Source organism: Oncorhynchus nerka, linkage group LG15, assembly GCF_034236695.1.
Source record: "Oncorhynchus nerka isolate Pitt River linkage group LG15, Oner_Uvic_2.0, whole genome shotgun sequence".
Lineage (NCBI taxonomy): Eukaryota > Metazoa > Chordata > Actinopteri > Salmoniformes > Salmonidae > Oncorhynchus > Oncorhynchus nerka.
This window is the reverse complement of record NC_088410.1, coordinates 44875907-44900813: the sequence shown is the minus strand read 5'-3', so window position 1 is coordinate 44900813 and position 24907 is coordinate 44875907. Positions and strand designations below refer to the sequence as shown.

The following is a 24907-nucleotide window of genomic DNA, read 5'->3' as shown; positions in this document are numbered from 1 at the left end:
TTAATTAAGCTTACGTTTCTGCCTTGTGCAAACCTAGCCTAGCTTAGCCTGATCAACCCTCCTTCCATTTTTAAAAATTTAACTAGGCAAGTCAATTAAGAACAAGTTCTTATTTATAATGACGGCCTACCGGTGAACAGTGGGTTAGCTGTCTTGTTCAGGCACAGAACGACAGATTTTTACCTTGTCAGCTCGGGGATTCGATCCAGCAACCTTTCGGTTACTTGCCCAACACTCTAACCACTAGTCTACCTGCCGCCTGGTTTGATGCTGGAATAAGAGGCCTAAAATGTCCATGCAGAAATGTAGTTATAAGCAAAACTCTTAGCTAGCCTAGCCTGACCTAGCCTGCTCCCATTTGTTTATACAATGATGAATCTCCTTGCTTCTCTGATGTCAGATTAAAGAGGCCTGTGATTTCCATTGCTCATTTTAAATGGACAGGCTCTCTCAGCACAAGGCTAAATTGGTCAATTAAAGGCGCTTTGGGATTGAATTAAAGTCTTGGCCTCTGATCCTTACGAAGAGGGGGGGGGGGGAGCCAAAATAATCTGGGTAACGTTTGATGGATTCAGATCGTGTGCCACTTTAAGAGCTTTGAGTTCAAGCCCTGTTACTCACGCCGGGCCTGGAATCAGGAAATTCCGCTTTACACAGAGAAGCGCACTTTGGTGCGTGTTGTGAGTGTTTTGGGGATCGATTGAGCTACATTTGTGAGTTAGGTCCCCACAGATCATTTCAGATGAGGAGACGGCGAGAGGATTTCAGTCTGGTTTTTAGGTTGTTCATCCGCTTTGGATGCATTTTGTGTGTGTTTTTTATTGATTTTATTTCTTACACAATTAATCTTATAAAAAAAAAAAACGTTAAAAAACAATGATTTGTAAAAAACGGTCATTTGAGTTGATGCTTGAGTTGACGAGTGCGGTTTGTTGACAGGCAACAACTGGCCGACCGTGTCAGCCTTAGTTTTCTGTGCTGAAATCATTAGCTTGGTAGGCAGCTGGTGGCAAAGCAATGGAGGACCAACATATCGCGCCGCTACCATCCAGAAGGCGAGGTCGGGCACAGGTGCATCAACGCTGGGACCGAGAGATTGAGAAACCGCTTCCATCTCAGGGCCGTCAGACTGCTACACAGCCATCACTAACTCAGAGAGGCTGCTGCCTACATGGAGCCCCAATCACTGGCCACTTTCACAAATGGATCACTGGCCACTCTAAATAATGCCACTTTAATCATGTTTACATATCTAACTCATATCACATGTATATACTGTATTTTATACCACCTATTGCAGCTTGTCTATGCCGCTCGGTCATTGCTCATCCATATATATTTATATGTATATATTATTATTCCATTAGATTTGTGTGTATTAGGTAGTTGGGGAATTGATAGATGACTTGTTAGATATTACTGCACTGTCGAAACTAGAAGCACAAGCATTTCGCTACACTCGCATTAACATCTCCTAACCATGTGTGTGTGACCACTACAATGTGATTTGATCTATAAACCAGACAGAAGAGCTCCACCCCCCTCTTCGATACCTCTGTCCCAGGAGACTTCGATACCAAGCTCTTGGCTACACCCCTCCCTCTCTTTCTCTCTCCCTATCTCTCCCTCCCTGGCGTCTCTCTCAGGGGGATCCACCTGCTTTTGCCCTCTTCTCTCTGGGCTCTCTGCTCATCACTCGCCACCTCTGGGCGCCAGGGCCGAAGTGGGCGCATTTACATAGCAAGCGCTCTTAGCTGGAGGATGAAATGGGGCTTTAGACAAAAAGCGAGGGGAAGGTTTAAAAGCCGCGGGGAGAATGGAACAATGTGAAATGGATAGAGGTGGAGGTGAATACTGTCGAGAGAGAGGGGGGGGTAGAGAGAGAGAGAGAGAGAGAGAGAGAGAGAGAGAGAGAGAGAGAGAGAGAGGGGGGGTAAGTAGAGAGGGGGGTTAAGTAGAGAGGGGGTGTAAGTAGAGAGAGAGAGGGGGAGTAAGTAGGGGGGGTAAGTAGAGAGGGGGGTTAAGTAGAGAGAGAGAGGGGGGTTAAGTAGAGAGAGGGGGTTAAGTAGAGAGAGAGGGGGTTAAGTAGAGAGAGAGGGGGGGAGTAGAGAGAGAGAGAGGGGGTTGGTAGAGAGAGAGAGAGGGGGTTGGTAGAGAGGGAGGGGGGTTGGTAGAGAGAGGGTAGGGGGTTGGTAGAGAGAGGGTAGGGGGTAAGTAGAGAGAAAGAGGGGGGTAAGTAGAGAGAAAGAGGGGGTAAGTAGAGAGAGAGAGGGGGTAAGTAGAGAGAGAGGGGGTAAGTAGAGAGGGGGTGTAAGTAAGAGATGGGGGGTTAAGTAGAGAGAGAGGGGGTTAAGTAGGGAGAGGGGTTAAGTAGAGAGAGAGGGGGTAAGTAGAGAGAGAGAGGGGGGGTAAGAGAGAGAGAGGGGGGTAAGTAGAGAGAGAGAGAGGGGGTAAGTAGAGAGAGAGGGGGGGGGTAGAGAGGGGGTTAAGTAGAGAGGGGGGTTAAGTAGAGAGGGGGTTAAGTAGAGGGAGAGGGGGTTAAGTAGAGGGAGAGGGGGTTAAGTAGGGAGAGAGAGGGGGCTAAGTAGAGAGAGGGGTGTAAGTAAGAGATGGGGGGTTAAGTAGAGAGAGAGAGGGGGTTAAGTAGAGAGAGGGCGGGGGGCGGGGTAAGTAGGGAGAGGGGGTAAGTAGAGAGAGAGAGGGGGTAAGTAGAGAGGGGGTAAGTAGAGAGAGAGGTGGGGGGTGAGTAGAGAGAGGGGGTAAGTAGAGAGAGAGGGGGTAAGTAGAGAGAGAGGGGGGTAAGTAGAGAGAGAGGGGGTAAGTAGAGAGAGAGGGGGTAAGTAGAGAGGGGGTGTAAGTGGAGAGAGAGGGGTAAGTAGAGAGGGGGGGTGTAAGTAGAGAGAGAGAGGGGGAGTAAGTAGAGAGGGGGAGTAAGTAGAGAGGGGGTAAGTAGAGAGGGGGGTTAAGAGAGAGAGAGGGGGTTAAGTAGAGAGAGAGAGGGGGTTAAGTAGAGAGAGAGAGAGGTTAAGTAGAGAGAGAGAGGGGTAAGTAGAGAGAGAGGGGGTTGGTAGAGAGAGAGAGGGGGTTAAGTAGAGAGAGAGAGAGGGGGGGTTGGTAGAGAGAGGGGGTTGGTAGAGAGAGGGTAGGGGGTTGGTAGAGAGAGGGTAGGGGGTAAGTAGAGAGAAAGAGGGGGTAAGTAGAGAGAAAGAGGGGGTAAGTAGAGAGAGAGAGAGGGGTTAAGTAGAGAGAGGGCGGGGCGGGGTAAGTAGAGAGAGAGAGAGGGGTAAGTAGAGAGAGAGGGGGGTAAGTAGAGAGAGAGGTGGGGGTGAGTAGAGAGAGGGGGTAAGTAGAGAGACACCTGAAACCCCACCTCTTTAAGGAATACCTAGGATAGGATAAAGTAATTCTTCTCACTCCCCCCTTAAAAGACCTAGATGCACTATTGTAAAGTGGCTGTTCCACTGGATGTCATAAGGTGAAAGCACCAATTTGTAAGTCGCTCTGGATAAGAGCGTCTGCTAAATGACTTAAATGTAAAATGTAAATGGGGTAAGTAGAGAGAGAGGGGGTAAGAGAGAGAGAGAGGGAGTAGAGAGAGAGAGGGGGGGTAAGTAGAGAGGGGGTGTAAGTAGAGAGAGAGAGAGGGGGAGTAAGTAGAGAGGGGGTAAGTAGAGAGAGGGGGGTAAGTAGAGAGGGGGGTAAGTAGAGAGGGGGGCTTAAGTAGAGAGAGGGGGGTTAAGTAGAGAGAGAGAGAGAGGGGGGGTTAAGTAGAGAGAGAGGGGGGTTAAGTAGAGAGAGAGAGGGGGTTAAGTAGAGAGAGGGGGTAAGTAGAGAGAGAGGGGTTGGTTGGTAGAGAGAGAGAGAGGGGGGGTAAGTAGAGAGAGAGAGGGGGGTTGGTAGAGAGGGGGGTAAGTAGAGAGAGGGGGGGTTAAGTAGAGAGAGAGAGGGGGGTTAAGTAGAGAGAAAGAGGGGGGTAAGTAGAGAGAAAGAGGGGGGTAAGTAGAGAGAAAGAGGGGGTAAGTAGAGAGAAAGAGGGGGTAAGTAGAGAGAGAGGGGGTAAGTAGAGAGAGAGAGAGGGGAGTAGAGAGAGAGGGGTAAGTAGAGAGGGGGGGTGTAAGTAAGAGATGGGGGGGGTTAAGTAGAGAGGGGGTAAGAGATGGGGGGTTAAGTAGAGAGAGAGGGGGGTTAAGTAGGGAGAGGGGGTAAGTAGAGAGAGAGGGGGTAAGTAGAGAGAGAGAGAGGGGGGGTAAGTAGAGAGAGGGGGTAAGTAGAGAGAGAGGGGGTAAGTAGAGAGGGGGGGTTAAGTAGAGGAGAGGGGGGGTTAAGTAGAGGGAGAGGGGGTTAAGTAGAGGGAGAGGGGGTTAAGTAGGAGAGAGAGGGGGCTAAGTAGAGAGAGCGGAGGGTGTAAGTAAGAGATGGGGGGTTAAGTAGAGAGAGGGCGGGGGGGGGGTAAGTAGGGAGAGGGGGTAAGTAGAGAGAGAGGGGGTAAGTAGAGAGAGAGGGGTAAGTAGAGAGAGGTGGGGGTGAGTAGAGAGAGCGGGGTAGGTAGAGAGAGAGGGGGTAAGTAGAGAGAGAGGGGGGTAAGTAGAGAGAGGGGAGGTAAGTAAGAGATGGGGGGTTAAGAGAGAGAGGGGGTAAGTAGAGAGGGGGTGTAAGTGGAGAGAGAGAGGGGGTAAGTAGAGAGAAAGATGGGGTAAGTAGAGAGAGAGGGGGTAAGTAGAGAGAGAGGGGGTAAGGAGAGAGGGGGAGTAAGTAGAGAGAGAGGGGGTAAGTAGAGAGAGAGAGAGGGGTAAGTAGAGAGAGAGGGGGTAAGTAGAGAGAGGGGGGTAAGTAGAGAGAGAGAGGTAAGTAGAGAGAGAGGGGGGGTAAGTAGAGAGAGAGGTAAGTGAGAGAGAGGGGGTAAGTAGAGAGAGAGGGTAAGTTGAGAGAGGGTAAGTTGAGAGAGAGAGGGTAAGAATGGGGGAGAGAGAGAGGGTAAGTTGGGGGAGAGAGAGGGGGTAAGTTGGAGGGGAGAGAGAGAGGGTAAGTTGGAGGGGGGAGAGAGAGAGTGTAAGTTGGAGGGGGAGAGAGAGGGTAAGTTGGAGGGGGAGAGAGAGGGTAAGTTGGAGGGGGAGAGAGAGAGGGTAAGTTGGGGGGGGGAGAGAGAGAGGGTAAGTTGGGGGAGAGAGAGAGGGTAAGTTGGGGGGAGAGAGAGAGAGGTAAGTTGGGGGAGAGAGAGAGGGTAAGTTGGGGGGAGAGGGAGAGAGGGTAAGTTGGGGGAGAGAGAGAGAGGGTAAGTTGGGAGAGGGGTTGTAGCCGAGAGGGAGGGGTTGTAGCCGGGGAGAGGGGTTGTATTCGAGGGGAGAGGGGTTGTCGTCGTCGAGAGGGAGAGGGGTTGTCGTCGTCGAGAGGGAGAGGGGTGGTGGTCGTCGAGAGGGAGAGGGTGGTGGTCGTCGAGAGGGAGAGGGGTGGTGGTCGTCGAGAGGGGTGGTGGTCGTCGAGAGGGGTGGTGGTCGTCGAGAGGGAGAGGGGTGGTGGTCGTCGAGAGGGAGAGGGGTGGTGGTCGTCGAGAGGGAGAGGGGTGGTGGTCGTCGAGAGGGAGAGGGGTGGTGGTCGTCGAGAGGGAGAGATGGTAAGTTGAAAGAGGCAGGCGGAGACAGGGAGGACATTGTGAAAGGGGGAAAGACTGAATGCGGAGGGAGGGGAGAACAGTGAACAGACATGGATGGACAGTGAGAGAAAGAGAAGCAGGACGAGAGTAAAGGCCATTTAGGATGACTGGAGAGCGGTTCAGAGAGTCAACCGAGCGAGAGAGCGGGTGGGGTTGATTAGTTTCTTACTTTGTTTCTCGCGCTGCGTGTGCCCAGCCTGTGTTCGGCGTTTCCTAACACTATCCGTCTCCCCCGTGCTCACCTGCAGGTGCCTGTCTTGTGTCAACGGCTCGTTCCCTTGCCACTGGTGTAAGTACCGTCACATGTGCACCCAGAATGCCAACGACTGCTCCTTCCAGGAAGGCCTCGTCAACATGTCCGAGGTGAGTGTCACACTTTCTCTCCCGCCCTTCGACACACACACACACACACACACACACACACAGCCCCGGCCTTGTTAATTGACTACAGGGGATGTGGGACTGAATTGGAAACCCACAACTGTTACAGAAGACTTGAGAGTCTGTCTTGGCTGTTAGCTCTTAGTGACGCAAACTTGGTACACAAGCGCATGCTCATACTCAGGTGTGTGTAAGAAGCGCGCGCACACACACACACACACACACACACTTGTGCATTCTCATCCTTGCTGCTGAGCTCCTTTTGTGTCTCCTTTTGTTTATTTCCTCACTGGGTGCTGTTGGCACTGTGGCAACACCGCTTGTATACAGAACTCCAGGCGGCGTTTCGGGTTTCCTTTCCGTAGGCGGGCTGAAGGAAGCATTATGGAAATGTGGCCTTGTTCTTCGTATCCAAATGCTACATTAGCATAAAAGCTAATATCAATCGCGCGTCTCCCCATCTTGTCAGCCGCTCGTACAGTGGAATACCAAGTGGGGACCGCCGCTGTTTGTCGACTGGTGTGTTGACGCGCACACACACACACTAAACCCCCCCCCCCCCCCCCCTACAGTCATAACACACACCCTCCCTCTCTCTAAAACAACACACGTGCACCCGCTCTCTCGAAAGCACGCACACACACACACACACACCCTCTCTCTCTCTAAACACACACACACACACCCACCCACCCTCTCTCTAAACACATCTCTTGTACACGGTCTTATCGTGAATGTTTTCTGAATGCCAATCCACTGTCCTCCCAAGTGACTGACAGTCATGCTTTACTCTTAAACATAATCCATCTGATTCAGTCTGAGACACACACACACACACACACACACACACACAAGGTTGGCCTTATTTACCGACAACGCTAATTAGTTAACCTCAAATCCAATTACACACACACCCCTCGGGTTTAATCTCCCCTCCAACCGCAGCCGCTGAGCGTTAGCGCTCTTAGCGTTAGCGTGGCAGCGTTCCCGTCACGTCTCACCTCTTCCCTCCGAGCGGGAGCGGGGTAAAACGTTTAGCGGCGCAGCCTGTCGTTAGCATGTTAGCATCGCGCCTTATCTCTCTTCTCCAAGCGCAGCGGTGTAATTTCAGAGCTGTGGCGTCGGCGTGGAAGTGCCTCTGCTCGGGCTCTCTGGCTAAGCGGCACCGCGGCCTTGCCTTTACGCCTCGGAGAGTAAATCATGCGGATTAACGCTCCCATCTGTAAGACACGGGGTGTGCCTGGCTGGGCTAGCATGTTATGTTTGTGGTTGAGAGGAACTGAGGGGGAAAGGGCTGATAAACAGGAAAGGCCTGTGGGGATGGTGAAGAAGGGATGAAGGGAGAGGTCTGTGGAGAGGGGATAGGAGCTTTTGAAATGTTTATTGGTGTTTATATTGTTTGAATGTGTTTGGTTTGTATGTTAAGGAGTGTGAGTGTGTGAGAGGTGGGTTTGGAGACCTTGTCTGCCAGGGTGTCTGTCTGTCTTTGTCTGTCTGTTTGTCTTTGCCTGTCTGTCTGTCTTTGTCTGAATGTTTTTCTCTGTCTGTATGTCTTTCTTTGTCTTTGTCTGTCTTTCTGTCGGTCTCTGTCTGTCGGTCGGTCTCTGTCTGTCGGTCGGTCTCTGTCTGTCTGTCGGTCGGTCTCTGTCGGTCTGTCTGTCTTTCTGTCTGTCGGTCTTTCTCGCTCTCGCTCTCTCTGTGTGTGTGTTCTTTCCTATACACCTTATGGCTCCCTCCCCATCTGTCAAGGGTCGGGAAGTGCTCTGGGCAGAGTACCAGAGCGTGTGTGGTTGTGAGAGAGTGTGTACTATATTCAGTGTGTATGGCCTGCAGGTTAGTGTTTCTCGTCATCAATCTATTTCTGGAGGCAGCTCTGCAGAGTGATCACTAGCTAGCACAGCCACAAAGTCAAACAATGTGATTTTTTAAACTGAACCTTAACCCCAATGCCTACCGTCCCGTAGCCCGCAACAGAGGGAGACGACGCGGAGATAAAAGAAATAATCATATTAATTAAATAGAGTAAACTATAAACAGTGGTGTATGTAGTCAGTAGTGTGAGTGAGTGGATGCGTGCATAGACGGTGATAATGAGGGGTGTTGAGAGGTGCCAAAACAAATGAACACAAAGAAGCCCCAGAATGACACAACAAAAAAACAACAACGGTGTGTCTGCATGGAGTGAGTCTCCTTGACGTATGGAGGAAAGGTGTGTTTATCCCCGGGACACACCCGAGTCCAGGTGTGTCCCATTTTGCTGACGACCTCCACAGCTCCGCCCACCGACATCCTATTAAAGAAAACGAGAGCAGAAAAAGAATTTGGCACATTAACCTCACATTAAATTAAGACCAACATTTTTTAAAATGTAATTTCATTTATTTAACAGTTTGGCCAATTTAGACTTTGCAGCTGTCCTATCTAAGGAGAAATTGCTCCGTTCTGCCTCCAGGACAATCAAGGTCAACCTGCGTGTGTCGCCCATTTTAAGAATGAAACCCACATCCTCCTCTGCTAAACTGAGATCAGTTTTACCTTTCTAGATCATAAGGAACCCGCTTAAATGGAGAGGAGGGGGCTGATCCTAGATCAGCACTTGTACTCCGAGACGCTTTCTGAATACAGACCAAGACCTTTATCAAAGGGAGGCCCTTGTTGGTTGTTATTGGTTGAAAGAAGCCGACTGACTAACAAAATGCTGCTGTATTTGTTTATGCGAATGAGATGCGAGACATTTGAGAGAGTCGGGGGTGTAATGAGTGACATTTACAAATCAAATATGCATAAATCAACGTGCCACCGACAGGGCGACAAACAAAGCAGCGCGTCAGATGCGACCAGGCAGAAAATTACAAAGAGGAAGAAATAATTTTGAATAGAGAGCGAGAGAGAGAGAACCCTTCACTTTGAGTTACTATAGTACGTTTCTTCTCTCCCCTTCATCACTCCTTTTCCCCCTCTCCGTCACTCTATTTCTCCCTCCCTCCCTTTTCCCCCTCTCCGTCACTCTATTTCTCCCTCCCTCTCCCCCTCTCAGTCACTATTTCTCCCTCCCTCCCAGTCACTATTTCTCCCTCCCTCCCTTTTCCCCCTCTCCCCCTCTCCGTCACTCTTATTTCTCCCCCTCTCCCCCTCTCCGTCACTCTTATTTCTCCCCCTCTCCCCCTCTCCGTCACTCTATTTCTACCTCCCTCTCCCCCTCTCCGTCACTCTATTTCTCCTCCCTCTCCCCTCTCCGTCACTCTATTTCTCCCCCCCTCTCCCCCCTCTCCGTCACTCTATTTCTCCCTCCCTCTCCCCCTCTCCGTCCTCTATTTCTCCCTCCCTCTCCCCTCTCCGTCACACTATTTCTCCCTCTCCCCCTCTCCGTCACTCTATTTCTCCCTCCCTCCCTCTCCCCTCTCCGTCACTCTATTTCTCCCTCCCTCCCTCTCCCCCTCTCCGTCACTCTATTTCTCCCTCCCTCCCTCTCCCCTCTCCGTCACTCTATTTCTCCCTCCCTCCCTCTCCCCCTCTCCGTCACTCTATTTCTCCCTCCCTCCCCTCTCCCCTCTCCGTCACTCTATTTCTCCCTCCCTCCCTCTCCCCTCTCCGTCATTCTATTTCTCCCTCCCTCCCTCTCCGTCATTCTATTTCTCTCTCCCTCCCTCTCCGTCCTCTATTTCTCTCTCCCTCCCTCAACCCCTCTCCGTCACTCTATTTCTCTCTCCCTCCTCTCCGTCACTCTATTTCTCTCTCCCTCCCTCTCCCCCTCTCCGTCACTCTATTTCTCTCTCCCTCCCTCTCCCCCTCTCCGTCACTCTATTTCTCCCTCCCTCCCTCTCCCCTCTCCGTCACTATTTCTCCCTCCCTCCTCTCCCCTCTCCGTCACTCTATTTCTCCCTCCCTCCCTCTCCCCCCTCTCCGTCACTATTTCTCCCTCCCTCTCCCCCTCTCCGTCACTCTATTTCTCCCTCCCTCCCTCTCCCCCTCTCCGTCACTCTATTTCTCCCTCCCTCCCTCTCCCCTCTCCGTCACTCTATTTCTCTCTCCCCCTCTCCGTCACTCTATTTCTCCCTCCCTCCCCTCCCCCTCTCCGTCATTCTATTCCTCCCTCCCTCTCCGTCACTCTATTTCTCTCTCCCTCCCTCTCCCCACTCCGTCACTCTATTTCTCTCTCCCTCCCTCTCTCCCTCTCCGTCACTCTATTTCTCTCTCCCTCCCTCTCCCCTCTCCGTCACTCTATTTCTCTCTCCCTCCCTCTCCCCTCTCCGTCACTCTATTTCTCTCTCCCTCCCTCTCCCCCTCTCCGTCACTCTATTTCTCTCTCCCTCCCTCTCCCCCTCTCCGTCACTCTATTTCTCTCTCCCTCCTTTCCCCCTCTCCGTCACTCTATTTCTCTCTCCCTCCCTTTCCCCCTCTCCGTCACTCTATTTCTCTCTCCCTCCCTCTCCCCCTCTCCGTCACTCTATTTCTCTCTCCCTCCTCTCCCCCTCTCCGTCACTCTATTTCTCTCTCCCTCCCTCTCCGTCACTCTATTTCTCTCTCCCTCCCTCTCCGTCACTCTATTTCTCTCTCCCTCCCTCTCCCCTCTCCGTCACTCTATTTCTCTCTCCCTCCCTCTCCCCCTCTCCGTCACTCTATTTCTCTCTCCCTCCCTCTCCGTCACTCTATTTCTCTCTCCCTCCCTCTCCCCCTCTCCGTCACTCTATTTCTCCCTCTCCCCCTCTCCGTCACTCTATTTCTCCCTCTCCCCCTCTCCGTCACTCTATTTCTCCCTCTCCCCTCCTCTCTATTTCTCCTCTCACTCTATTTCTCCCTCTCCCCCTCTCCGTCACTCTATTTCTCCCTCTCCCCTCTCCGTCACTCTATTTCTCCCTCTCCCCCTCTCCGTCACTCTATTTCTCCCTCTCCCCCTCTCCGTCACTCTATTTCTCCCTCTCCCCCTCTCCGTCACTCTATTTCTCCCTCTCCCCTCTCCGTCACTCTATTTCTCTCTCCCCCCCTCTCCGTCACTCTATTTCTCCCTCTCCCCCTCTCCGTCACTCTATTTCTCTCTCCCCCTCTCCGTCCTCTATTTCTCCCTCCCCCCCTCCGTCATTCTATTTCTCTCTCCCTCCCTCTCCCCCTCTCCGTCACTCTATTTCTCCCTCCCCTCTCCGTCATTCTATATCTCCCTCCCTCCCTCTCCCCTCTCCGTCACTCTATTTCTCCCTCCCCTCTCCGTCATTCTATTTCTCCCTCCCTCCCTCTCCCCCTCTCCGTCATTCTATTTCTCCCTCCCTCCCTCTCCCCTCTCCGTCACTCTATTTCTCCCTCTCCCCCTCTCCGTCACTCTATTTCTCCCTCTCCCCTCTCCGTCACTCTATTTCTCCCTCTCCCCCTCTCCGTCACTCTATTTCTCTCTCCCCCTCTCCGTCACTCTATTTCTCCCTCCCTCCCTCTCCCCCTCTCCATCACTCCCTCCCTCCTTTTCTCCCTCCCTTTTCTCCCTCTCCATCACTCCCTCCCTCCCTTTTCTCCCTCCCTTCTCCCCCTCTCCGTCACTCCATGTCTCCCTCCCTCCCTTTTCTCCCTCTCCCCCTCTCCATCACTCCCTCCCTCCTCCCCCTCTCTGTCACTATTTCTCCCTCCCTCCCTCCCTCCCTCCCTCCCTCCCTCCCTCCCTCCCTCCCTCCCCTCACTGTCACTCTATTTCTCCCTCCCTCCTCTCTCTGTCTGCTCTATACATTCAAGTAACCGACATAGTTTTACCGCGCCTTGGAATGTGTTGCTGCCGTGATGAATATTTGAGTCCTCATAAATTCACCACCCTGTTTCTCTCCCTCTGGTCTGATACGTACGGATGGACAGAGGGGTAAATGTAAGGCTGTCCCCGACAAAAAGGTTTTAAAATATTGGTTGACCGAAACTCATCTGTTCTTTGGACCAATCGATTTTGAAACGTTACCCTATGTGTTTTAATAAAATCAACTATATGCTTGTCTGATGTGGTTTGATGAAATAAGACCTGTGTGACTCGAGGGAGCCAGAGATCAAGATAACCAGAGGAGAAAAACCTTAACCTGACCCGACTTATCGTCCTGCCTCGCCTGCTGGCCTTCTCCTGTTACTCAGCTGAAGTTGCTGGTAATAGGGATACACCAGGGGTCGACTACACCAGGGGTCGACTACACCAGGGGTCGACTACACCAGGGGTCGACTACACCAGGGGTCGGCAACCTTTCTCGTGGGGAGTGCGAATTTGTCTTAAAATGTCTACCGACCTGCGTGCCGGTTGTGATTTTCATATGCACATTTTTGTGGAACAGTTTCATTTCTAATAATGTCTTCGTGTCTCAAAATCATTCATGTGGTTAATCAAAATGATATCCAAATGAAAATTATACAAATCTAACTATGGCCATTTCTAACTATGTAAAAAACCTGTAAAACCTGCATAAAGCCAACAAAAAAAACATTGCAAATAAAAAAATCGAATTTTTAAAAAATCCTATAAATCACATTGGCTTCGCATGGCGCCCGTCTGCAACAAACTTGCAACATTTGATCAAATATTCTGTGCCAGTGAGCTCAGGACAGACACAGCTGTAGGCTATTTGCCCAAGGGATAAGAAGTAATCAGGTAGACCTATTGCTATGACGTTTCCACTGGAACAGAGCATGAGATTTGTCCGTTTTTGACACTGAGTGGTTCTCGAAAGGGAGAGAGCTGGAAAGATTTCTCAAATACATTGAGGATATATTGTAATTCTCAATGATGGGAAAACAGACCACGTTCGCTTGCTTGTTTTGAGGTGAAGAAAACATTCCATTGAGAAGCTTCACGGGTCATTAGTGTCTGTTTTGAATGTGTTTGGTTGGTATGTTAAGGAGTTGTGTGTGTGTGGGTGATAAGCTATTTTGGCAGTGACGTGGACTCAGAAATACTATCAGATGCCCAAATGGGAACATTTCTATACCTACATTTGCTCACAGGCCAGGTAGCCAATCAGCCTGCTTCTCTCTGTAACCAGGTGCTCCTTCTTACTCGACACTGACAGTAGCGCTCCGAACAGAAGACGAGGACTAAATTGACAAAACTCATGAATGCAATGAGATAAACCCGAAACGTGTTTCTCACAAGCGCTCTGCAAACAGCGTGTCCACTCTGACGACGAGAACGGTGAACGACTTGGCTAATAATATATCGAAACGCATGAACAGAAAGGACCATCACCAAGAAACTCTGTAGGTTAGAAATGATAGGAATTGGTGGTAAATGTGGGCTACCACTGGAGATGTGTGTCATGGGGACCCAACGATCCAACACAAACAATTCACACCGTGAAGTTAGGAAACCAATGACTGTGCACAAATTGGCAGGAGAGCGCACATTGGAGAGAGACTTGCATTGGGCATCCAAATGTAAAGGAAGGGTTACTCTAGGGCAGCCGATATTCTGTACATCCAGACCTCCGAGTCCTGCCTCTCCAGGTCTATAGTGATCTTGTCAAATGTAGCTCGCCTGGGTGTTATCTGAGCAAAGCACAGGGGGTGGGGGGGTGGGGGGTGGAGTAATATCCCTCTCTCTACACCCCAGTCCATCCCCCAAAGGTGTATTCACCCCCCCATTTGACTTTCTCAACCGTCATCTGTCCCCCTCCTGTTTCTCTCCTTCTACACTTACCCTCCAATTCTCATCTCATTATTTTCTCCACTTTTTCCTCTTCCCACTCATTTCTCTTATTCTACTTCCCTGTTCATCTCTCTTATTCTACTTCCCTGTTCATCTCTCTTATTCTTCCCACCGTACACCCCCCCATCTACCCCATTACCACCCAACCATCCCTCTCTCTCTATCAGTCCCATTCTCTCAAGCCAGAGTGGACAGTCTCAGGCTGCTTTCCAAATGCCACCCCCGTGCCCTATGTAGTACGCCAGTTTTGAACCCCGTGGACCCTTTGTCAAAAGTGGGGCACTGTAACGGGAATACAGTATGTTGCCATTTTGGGGACACCGCCTCGGTGCTGCTGTCACCGCTCTGTCATTTATGATCATTAGAGCTGCTTTTGTTTCAGCCATAGTAAAACAGTGACTTCCTGATAGAACTTATCTCCTGCCGGCTAATTAGACCATGGATCAAAAAAACGGCACCCGCAGTGATCGTAGCATTGCCCCCGCCCTTCCCCTCCTCCCCATCCCTCCTTCTTACCTCTTGAGATTTTGTCTTCCCTTTCCGTGCCCTCCTTCGTCTTCCTCCTCTCCTCCCCTTTCGAATTGCCCGTACTTTCTCCCTCGCTCTCTTTCTCTCCTCCGTTCCAACCCATCTCTCCTGTTCTCCTCTTCCCTTTTCTCCCTCCCCCCGTTTTCCTGTCTTTCTCCCCCTACCATTTCGCTGCCTTTCACTGAGAGGAGGAGACGGGCGCTGGTCAGGTTTAATAAAATATAAACCTTGTCGAGAGGAGGGGAGAGAAGAGATGGAGGGAGAGAGAGAACATCCTCCACCCCATTCCACAACCTCTCTCAGGGATCTCTCCCTACACACACACACACACATATTCACAATTCAGCTCCTCCGACGCTCCATGCGATAGAGGGAGACCAGAAACGGGTCCGATTGAGACCAGATGTAAGGTAGAGAGAGAGAGGACAGAGAGAGAGAGCTAAACGAAGGAGGAGAGAAACCGAGGGAAGAAAAGAGAAACTGGCAATAACAAGCCCTAGATTACATTTTCAGAGTGACGCAATTTATTTTCCAAATGTTCTCGCAGGATTAAGAGAGGAGGAGGAGGGAGGAGGAGGAGGAGGAGGAGGGAGGGGAGGACAGAGAGAGCAAGGGAGGGAGGAAACGGAGGCGATGGGTGAAGTAACCGCGGCATCCCGAGCCAGATGGACTGTAACTCAACCGTGACCGAGCCGGCTCCTCCTTGTATAACCCTCCGCTCAGCACCGTGGTCGACAACCACATGACTCGCCGCTAACACTAGCTCCTGAGAACATTCCGGACCCTTCCTTCTCGAAATGTATGAATGGAGACTTGTGTTTCCAATTCATAATCCGATTTCCACCCCCCCCTTCAAACGCAATCGCAAAATATCAGGTGCTTGTCCCCCCACCCCACGCTCTCTTTCCTCCCACCCTCTCTTTCCTCCCATCTCTTTTCCATTCCAATTCTATGAATCTTTAACAAGCGGATCAGTGAACCTCAAGAGCACCGGCCGCCGACAACAATTGCGCAACATGGACATGCAATGCAGCAAAATGCAAGCCACAGCCTCTTCACTGTCACACGGCTCCTCAATAACGTTCCCACACACTCGTTTTGTTGACGTTCCGAGAGACGGGAGCGGGGTTTAGAAAGAAAGAGAAGAGGAGAAGTGGGATTTGAATCTGCTCCTTGAAGGATGAACGGAACAACTCTCCGCAGAGAATGGTACAGTTCCCTCGTCTATTTTGAACCGTAACGCCCCGGTGCGTTCCCTCGCTTCTTTTCTTGTACTTTTGACACGATACAGGCCAGTGGAGCCGACGACTCCCTTAAGTGTTATAGCTCGCGCTTCCTGCTTGGAAGCAGCAGTAGCTGCGGTGTCGGGCAAAGAGACTTCAATGGCGCGGCCAGAAGGTAGAGGAAGCAAGGCTCCGTAAAGCGGGCCCTGGTCCAGAGCCAAAGTTGCACAAGTACGCATGCGACACAAGCGTTTCCTCAACCGTAATCAAGGAGAAACATCCCGAATGTGTTCAACGTAACTGCAAGCGGCTGATGGCCACGACGTGTTGGCGCCGACTTCGTAAAGGAAGTTTTGACGTTTGGCGAAGTTATTTTATTTTCTTGTCCTCTGTGAGAAATACTGAATCCTCGACATTGATTCCCCCCCTCCCTCCCCCTCCCCCAAGCTAGACCCACCTCTTTTAGCACCCTTGCCAATCCAAGGAGGACTCTGACTGTTGTACTTGAAACATATTCGTTAAAGGGATACTTCGGGATTTTGGCAAAGCCCTTTTTCTACGTCCCCAGAGTCCGATGAACTGGTGGATACCATTTGTATGTGTCTGTCCAGTGTGAAGGAGGTTTGGAGGTAGTTTTGCGAGCCAATGCTAACTAGCGTTAGCGCGATGACAGGAAGTGCATGGGTAGACTAAATTGAGATTTGTTCTTTTTTTGCTCACACACATACATACACACACACACACACACACACACACACACACACACACACACACACTACCCTCCCCCACAGGCAGTGTGTGTCTGTCAGTCACAGTAGTTCCCTGTGGTTTAATTATTCATGCTGTATTAAATGTTCATTTCCACACACTCTCGAAGTTGGCCTGCCTGCCTTAATGGAGACCGCAGATGAATATTGGAAGAGAGGGGGAATGGCGGAGTCACAGGCAGGGAGAGTGAAGACGCGGGGAAAAGGAGCGCTGGAGAGACTGGGGGAGAGTTACATGTAAATGGTGAGAGAAGGTAGAGACTGAAGGGCAGAGAGGTATGGTGAAGAGAAGGGAGAGACTGAAGGGCAGAGAGGTATGGAGAAGAGAAGGGAGACACTGAAGGGCAGAGAGGTATGGAGAAGAGAAGGGAGACACTGAAGGGCAGAGAGGTATGGAGAAGAGAAGGGAGAGACTGAAGGGCAGAGAGGTATGGAGAAGAGAAGGGAGAGACTGAAGGGCAGAGAGGTATGGAGAAGAGAAGGGAGAGACTGAAGGGCAGAGAGGTATGGAGAAGAGAAGGGAGAAGAAAATCGTAGAGAATGGTGAAGGCAAAGTTGAGAGCGATTGAAAGAAAGGGGAAGGTGGAAAGAGACAGAGTGATTTGGGGAAAGGGGGCATGTAGAGATAGAAGAGGAGACCAGAGGATACGGGAAGGCAGAGAGGGACAAAAATGCTGTTGAACAAGAGGCACAGAGAAAGATATTGGTAGGCAGGGAGAGAGTTCCAACGCAGGCTTTGCTGTCTTGTCTTAAGGTGTCCTACCTGCCCTTGTTAGGTAAAGGTTTGGAGGAAGTTCTTTTTTCGAAAGGAACCTGCGCTGATTCTGGCACTTTCCACAATTGCGCAGCCGCGCGTCATCTCTATTTCTAGATCATCACAAAGAGAAAGTATCTCACACAACATGGTCAGCTTGAAGAGTAACCTCTGAAAAGGAGACTTGTCTTTTGGGATTCAGGTTAGAACCATATGTGTATCTGGACTAAATGGTTTCTCGCAAGTCTTTTCAGAAATGTGCATATGTAATGTTCTGTACAGTCACTGTTAATGCCTGTCACTGTTAATGAGATTGATTGTGCCCGTGTATGTCTGTACAGTATCAGCCAAGTGTGTGTATCTGTGGTGGGCAGTAATATTTGCTGTGTATATATATATATATATATATATATATATACTGTACCTCACATGAGACTCGTGATAAGACAATGCAGTTAGTCCATTTGAACGAGTTATCGGACTCCATAAAGATTATTTAGCAATGTGCACGGTCACCGTAGTTGAGTTCACAGTAATAGGCACTGAAGACATCTCTGAGAATGGAATTCTAAATACAATTATTATTTCAGGATTTTGTCAAAAAAAGGATAACATTATACCAGGCAAAAGCTTCAGTTATAAAGCATGAACAAGCGTTACACAGCATTATTCTAAGCATGGTCAGAGAGCGAGAGAGGGAAAGAATCCACGGCTTGAGCCATGGCCCATAGCTCCTGGGGGAGGGAGGGAGAGAAAGAAAGAATCCGCGGCTTGAGCCATGGCCCATAGCTCCTGGGGGAGGGAGGGAGGAGAGAAAGAAAGAATCCACGGCTTGAGCCATGGCCCATAGCTCCTGAGGGAGGGAGAGAAAGAATCCACGGCTTGAGCCATGGCCCATAGCTCCTGGGAGAGGGAGGGAGAGAAAGAATCTACGGCTTGAGCCATGGCCCATAGCTCCTGGGAGAGGGAGGGAGAGAAAGAATCTACGGCTTGAGCCATGGTCCATAGCTCCTGGGAGAGGGAGGGAGAGAAAGAATCTACGGCTTGAGCCATGGCCCATAGCTCCTGGGAGAGGGAGGGAGAGAAATAATCTACTGCTTGAGCCATGGCCCATAGCTCCTGGGAGAGGGAGGGAGAGAAAGAATCTACGGCTTGAGCCATGGCCCATAGCTCCTGGGAGAGGGAGGGAGAGAAAGAATCCACGGCTTGAGCCATGGCCCATAGCTCCTGGGAGAGGGAGGGAGAGAAAGAATCCACGGCTTGAGCCATGGCCCATAGCTCCTGGGAGAGGGAGGGAGAGAAAGAATCTACGGCTTGAGCCATGGTCCATAGCTCCTGGGAGAGGGAGAGAGAGAAAGAAAGAATCCACGGCTTGAGCCATGGCCCATAGCTCCTGTGAGAGGGAGGGAGAGAAAGAATCCACGGCTTGAGCCATGGCCCATAGCTCCTGTGAGAGGGAGGGAGAGAAAGAATCTACGGCTTGAGCCATGGTCCATAGCTCCTGTGAGAGGGAGGGAGAGAAAGAATCTACGGCTTGAGCCATGGTCCATAGCTCCTGGGAGAGGGAGGGAGAGAAAGAATCTACGGCTTGAGCCATGGCCCATAGCTCCTGGGAGAGGGAGGAAGAGAAAGAATCTACGGCTTGAGCCATGGCCCATAGCTCCTGCGAGAGGGAGAGAGAGAAAGAATCCACGGCTTGAGCCATGGCCCATAGCTCCTGGGAGAGAGAGAGAGAAAGAATCTACGGCTTGAGCCATGGCCCATAGCTCCTGCGAGAGGGAGAGAGAAAAGAATCCACGGCTTGAGCCATAACCCATAGCTCCTGCGAGAGGGAGAGAGAATCCACGGCTTGAGCCATGGCCCATAGCTCCTGCGAGAGGGAGAGAGCGTGTACTGTAGGTGTCTCACCACAGCAAGTCAGGAACATAAGAGAAAGAACAATGAATCTAAGGTCCTTATTTGGATTAAAAAACGGGAGTTGTTGAGCAATAGTAGTACTGTAAAGTTAACCTCCAATCAGATATCAGACCTACATGATGTCACCTCTGCTTCTCAGAGGTGTGACAATGGGGGTTGGTAAGTCCGACACAGAGGAGGCTTAATTCCTAAGACAACACAGAGGAGGCTAAGACAACACAGAGGAGGCTGAATTCCTAAAACAACACAGAGGAGGCTGAATTCCTACGACAACACAGAGGAGGCTGAATTCCTACGACAACACAGAGGAGGCGACAACACAGAGGAGGCTGAATTCCTACGACAACACAGAGGAGGCTGAATTCCTACGACAACACAGAGGAGGCTGACGACAACACAGAGGAGGCTGAATTCCTACGACAACACAGAGGAGGCTGAATTCCTACGACAACACAGAGGAGGCTGAATTCCTACGACAACACAGAGGAGGCTGAATTCCTACGACAACACAGAGGAGGCTGAATTCCTACGACAACACAGAGGAGGCTGAATTCCTGCGACAACACAGAGGAGGCTGAATTCCTGCGACAACACAGAGGAGGCTGAATTCCTGCGACAACACAGGGGCGATTCTTTCATACAGTTGATAAGAATAGTTGCTTCGGGCGCTGGGCTGCTCTAAATATCCCATGAACATACAGTGATGTGTACCACACCTTTTTGTCACCGGTAGCTTCCGCCTGTATGACAGATCATTCACACCACCTCTGTATAATTTGTGCATCTCTCTCTTTTTGTCACACTCCCTTTCACACTCTCTCTCTCTGCTCCTCTATTTCCAGGGAGTGAGGATGAGAACTGGAAGTGGATGGAAACCCCCGAGTCCCTTTTCGTGGTTCAAAGTCCCGCTTTTCATTTTTTTTTTCTTCCTCGCTCACCTGCTCCGCTCTCATCCGCTCTACTCCTGTGCTCCCCTCCACGTCGCTCGCTTATTAAGTCGTTACTCTCTCTTTCTCCTTTACTTTTCCCCCCTTCTCTTCCCGCCACGATCCGTCTCTCGCCTGTCGAAGGGGTGTCGTTTCGCAGCTTAATGAGAATACCTCAGCCGTTCCACCTAATAGATCTGCCAAAAAATAACGGGGGGGGGGGGGAGAAGAGGGAAAATACTACACACGTGTGTGTGTACATGCATACATACACACGCACACAGGCAAACACACACACTGTGTCGGTCGAGCCGACAGGCGGCTCAGATGCGAGCCCCGTGAAGGTCAGGTTGTAGTTAAAGATGAGACTGCCCGCTGAGCTGTTTTACCACAAACATGTCCTCTAAAAAAACCCTAGGTGTGTTGCCCTTATATTGACCCTGTTGTCTCTCTGTTGCGTCTATGTTCGCCAATTTCCCAGAGCTTTGATTCTTCGGTTAAGTTCAGAAGGCTCGTCTGTGTCCTTGTCGAACAACACACTACCTCAATACCTAACCTCGATAGGAATATCAACGCAAAGATGAGGTGCGCGCCGCTCGGGTTAGGCTCGGAGGTACAAGCGATTCCATCCCCATCTCTGATGCGACGCCTGCGACAATAGGAGCTCAACGCCTGACAGAAGATACCGTATTGATGTCTTGGGGGCCAAGCTGCGAAGCATGTCAACGGCGCTCATGGGGGATCTAGACGGGCAGTCGGTGACACCATGCTCCCCAGGGAACCCCCCCACCCTCTGTCAAAGCCGCAACACACTCCCCCGTGTCCCCCAACCTCGTCCCCAAGTCCCGCCACTTTGATGACCTAGGTGTCACAGTCTCTTCCCCCGAAGGTTTTCAACTAATTTATTTCATAATTTTATATATTATGTTAACACCTCCCCCCCCTTCTTATCTGTATTCCACCACATCAGAGACCTAATTAATTATGGATCAGATTGGTCTTTAAAAAAAAAAATGAAGACAGTCGCCTCATTATTTATGCACAATGTTTTTGTTGCGTTATTTATTAACATGCTGTCAGTTTCTCGCCTAAGAACTTATTCATTTATATACGTGCACTATCTCTCTCTCTCTCTCTCTCTCTCTCTCTCTCGCTTTAATCTACTCAAATCTCTTGTTGTCTCATTATATGCATTTGGCCGGTGTTAAAAAGGGTGTTTTTCTCACACCTGTGAGGTGCAGATCATTTTATCCGCCGACACTTGTTTTCCCTCCACCGTCAACATGGTGAGAGTGTGGACCTATCAGCTGAAGTCTCAGAGGGAACACACGTTGACGGGAGAGGCGAGATGTATCTCGGACGTCTGCCTGGGGTTTCATGCTTCAAACTTTTGGCTGAAAATACGATTAGGCGTCTGGGAGTGAGCCGGGACATTTGTCTTGTGCTGCAAGAATTGGGGCTTTTAGAAATGGTCTAATTAATGAAGCGTTTGTCGTTTCGAAACGGAAAGGAAGTCAACTGCGTGTGCATTCAAAAGTGTGACGGGCCTTGATTAAGGTCTTTCAGACGACACACTCAGTGGCCAGTTTATAAGGTACACCCATCTAGTACAAGGCCGGATCTTAAATAAGCATGCCCCATTCAAGGAATTTAGAACAAGGAACAGATATAGCCCTTGGTTCTCTCCAGACCTGACTGCACTTAACCAACACAAAAACATCCTATGGCGTTCTGCATTAGCATCGAACCGCCCCCGTGATAAGCAGCTGTTCAGGGAAGCTAGAAACCATTATACACAGGCAGTTAGAAAAACCAAGGCTAGCTTTTTCAAGCAGAAATTTGCTTCCTGCAACACAAACTCCAAAAAGTTCTGGGACACTGTAAAGTCCATGGAGAATAAGAGCACCTCCTCCCAGCTGCCCACTGCACTGAGGCTAGGAAACACTGTCACCACTGATAAATCCACTATAATTGAGAATTTCAATAAGCATTTTTCTACGGCTGGCCATGCTTTCCACCTGGCTACCCCTACCCCGGTCAACAGCACTGCACCCCCACAGCAACTCGCCCAAGCCTTCCCCATTTCTCCTTCTCCCAAATCCAGTCAGCTGATGTTCTGAATGAGCTGCAAAATCTGGACCCCTACTAATCAGCCGGGCTAGACAATCTGGACCCTTCCTAAAATTATCTGCCGAAATTGTTGCAACCCCTATTACTTGCCAGTGGCAAGCAGCTGCGGTCATCCCCCTCTTCAAAGGGGGGGACACTCTTGACTCAAACTGCTACAGACCTATATCTATCCTACCCTGCCTTTCTAAAGTCTTCGAAAGCCAAGTCAAAAAACAGATTACCGACCATTTCGAATCCCACCGCACCTTCTCCGCACTTCTGGCCCTTCTTTGGACATTGTGTTAACAACCCTCCAGACGAGCTTCAATGCCATACAACTCTCCATCCGTGGCCTCCAATTTCTCTTAAATACAAGTAAAACTAAATGCATGATCTTCAACCGATCGCTGCATGCACCTGCACGCCCGGCCAGCATCACCACTCTGGACGGTTCTGACTTAGAATATGTGGACAACTACAAATACCTAGGTGTCTGGTTAGACTGTAAACTCTCCTTCCAGACTCACATCAAACATCTCCAATCCAGAATTAAATCTAGAATTGGCTTCCTATTTCGCAACAAAGCATCCTTCAGTCATGCTGCCAAACATACCCTTGTAAAACTGACCATCCTACCGATCCTCGACTTTGGCGATGTCATTTACAAAATAGCCTCCAATACCCTACTCAATAAATTAGATGCTGTCTATCACAGTGCCATCTGTTTTGTCACCAAAGCCCAATATACTGCCCACCACTATGACCTGTACACTCTCGTTGGCTGGCCCTCGCTTCATACTCGTCGCCAAACCCACTGGCTCCAGGTCATCTACAAGACCCTGCTAGGTAAAGTCCCCCCTTATCTCAGCTCGCTGGTCACCATAGCATCACCCACCTGTAGCACGCGCTCCAGCAGGTATATCTCTCTGGTCACCCCCAAAACCAATTCTTTCTTTGGCTGCCTCTCCTTCCAGTTCTCTGCTTTTTTGCCTTTACCTCCCTTAACTCACCTCATTTGCTCACATTGTATATAGACTTATTTTTCTACTGTATTATTGACTGTATGTTTGTTTTGCTCCTTGCGTAACTCTGTGTTGTTATATGTGTCGAACTGCTTTGCTTTCTCTTGGCCAGGTCGCACTTGTAAATGAGAACTTCTTCTCAACTTGCCTAACTGGTTAAATAAATGTTAAATCAAAATAAATAAATAAAAAATATCCTGACTCCGTCACAGGAACCAGGATTCATCAGACCAGGCAATGTTTTTTTTTTCCACTCCTTAATTGACCCGTGTTGGTGCTCACATTCCCCACTGGACCCGCCTCTTGGTTTTTAGCTGATAGGAGTGGAAAACCAGTTTGGTCGCCTGCTGCAATAGCCCATCTGTGACGAGGATCGACTAGAGTTGTGCGTTCCTGAGATGCTGTTCTCCACGCCACTGTTGCCCTGCTCCGTTATTTTGTCTGTTTGTGGCCCGCCTGTTAGCTTGCACAATTCTTGCCATTCTCTTTTGACTTCCTCAACGAGCTGTTTTCGCCCACAAGACTGCTGCTGACTGGATGGTTTTTGTTTGTCTTACCGATCTCTGGAAACCCAAAACACTGTTGTGCATGGAAAGCCCAGGAGGGCGGCCGTTTGTGAGATACTGGATCCAGCGGGCCTGACACCGACGGTCATACCACGCTCCAAGTCACTTAGGTCACTCAAATTCTAACATTAAATTGAACAGTAACTGAATGCCTGTCAGCCTGCTTTACATAGCAAGCAACGGCCACGTGACTCACTGTAGTAGCAATCCATTTTTGTAAACAAATAAACTGGCCAAAGAGTGTTTGACAAAAGGGAATCGTTTTGTATGTGGACTTCATCTCCCACAATGCCCCTCTTCTTTCAGCCTGTCTAAGCCATTGGCGGCAAAGCCCCCAAGCCAGCAGTTAAGTAAAACAAACAATTGGGCTATGGGGAAGGCCCCTTCAGTCTGCCATAGAACAGGGAAAGGGAACTTGGACATCCCAAAAACACCACACACACATACACACACGCACATTTGTCTGTTTTTAGCCCAATTCAATCGCGCAGTGTGTGTTGAGCTTGCTTTGGACCAAGCTGTGGGTGTTTACTTTCTCCAGAATCGTTTTTCCGGCAGCTGTGTAGGTTTGCCAGGAGGGACAGTCATTGAAAGTGGAATGAGAGTCTATTTTGGCTAAAAGAAAGTATGTATATGTGATGATCAGAAAGTCTCATTGTCTGGCAACCGTGCAATGCGATCCCCGGGGATCCGTCTTAGTGCCTTTTACTCCTAAGCTTAGAGGGTTTGTGGGAAGAGAAACGCTGAGCCAGTCTCTCTGTGGGTAGCCACCAACCTCCCTCAGACGTTTCTTATAGTGCCAGCTTACCTGGCACTTCTCTTGCACCCACATGCACACACTTCTTCCCTCAGCCTATTTTCATGGAAACAGCCCGGATGATGAACTCACAACTCGTGTAGAAACCGCTAGTTCCGTTTCAACTGTGAAATAAATCAAAATCTGAGCTTCAAAAGAATCCCCTGGTGAAATATGGTTCCATTGTAGTCTTCAGTTTGTAGCCCTAATGCAAGCTTTGAACTGTTTTGACACCTGTCAGAGATGTTGATGAAATAAGGTGCCTCGGTCTCTCGCTCTGGTGATGCTTTGATCATGTTTTGGAGTAATGCGACAGCGGCTTCTCGAGAGAATGGGGACAATGTTCAATGTGACGCGATTTACAGAACTCCATGACTGCCATTTGGAAATCTTACTGAAAGCAGTGCACTGGGGTTGCTGGCGTACAGTGTCTTAAGTTTGGATGCTCCGCCAGTAGTGGAACAGTAGTTGAGTAGTGTGTCGACACGTGAAACAAAGATTAACGTCTAACTTTATCCTTTAACTCTTTGGGGAAGGCGAATCGGTCACAAAGTCACGGGACAAATGAATGCAATATATGTTTTGCTATGACGTTAGCACCTAGCACGTTT

The 24907-nt window shown here is 50.0% G+C and overlaps 1 protein-coding gene across 1 annotated transcript in view; it reads left to right on the top strand.

The window, feature by feature from the left end:
• Positions 1-24907, top strand: part of LOC115142772 (plexin-A1-like) — a 275942-nt gene that overhangs the window by 167332 nt on the left and 83703 nt on the right. The window contains 1 exon segment of the mRNA XM_029682496.2: positions 5899-6013. Coding sequence (XP_029538356.2) covers positions 5899-6013 — 115 coding nt within the window.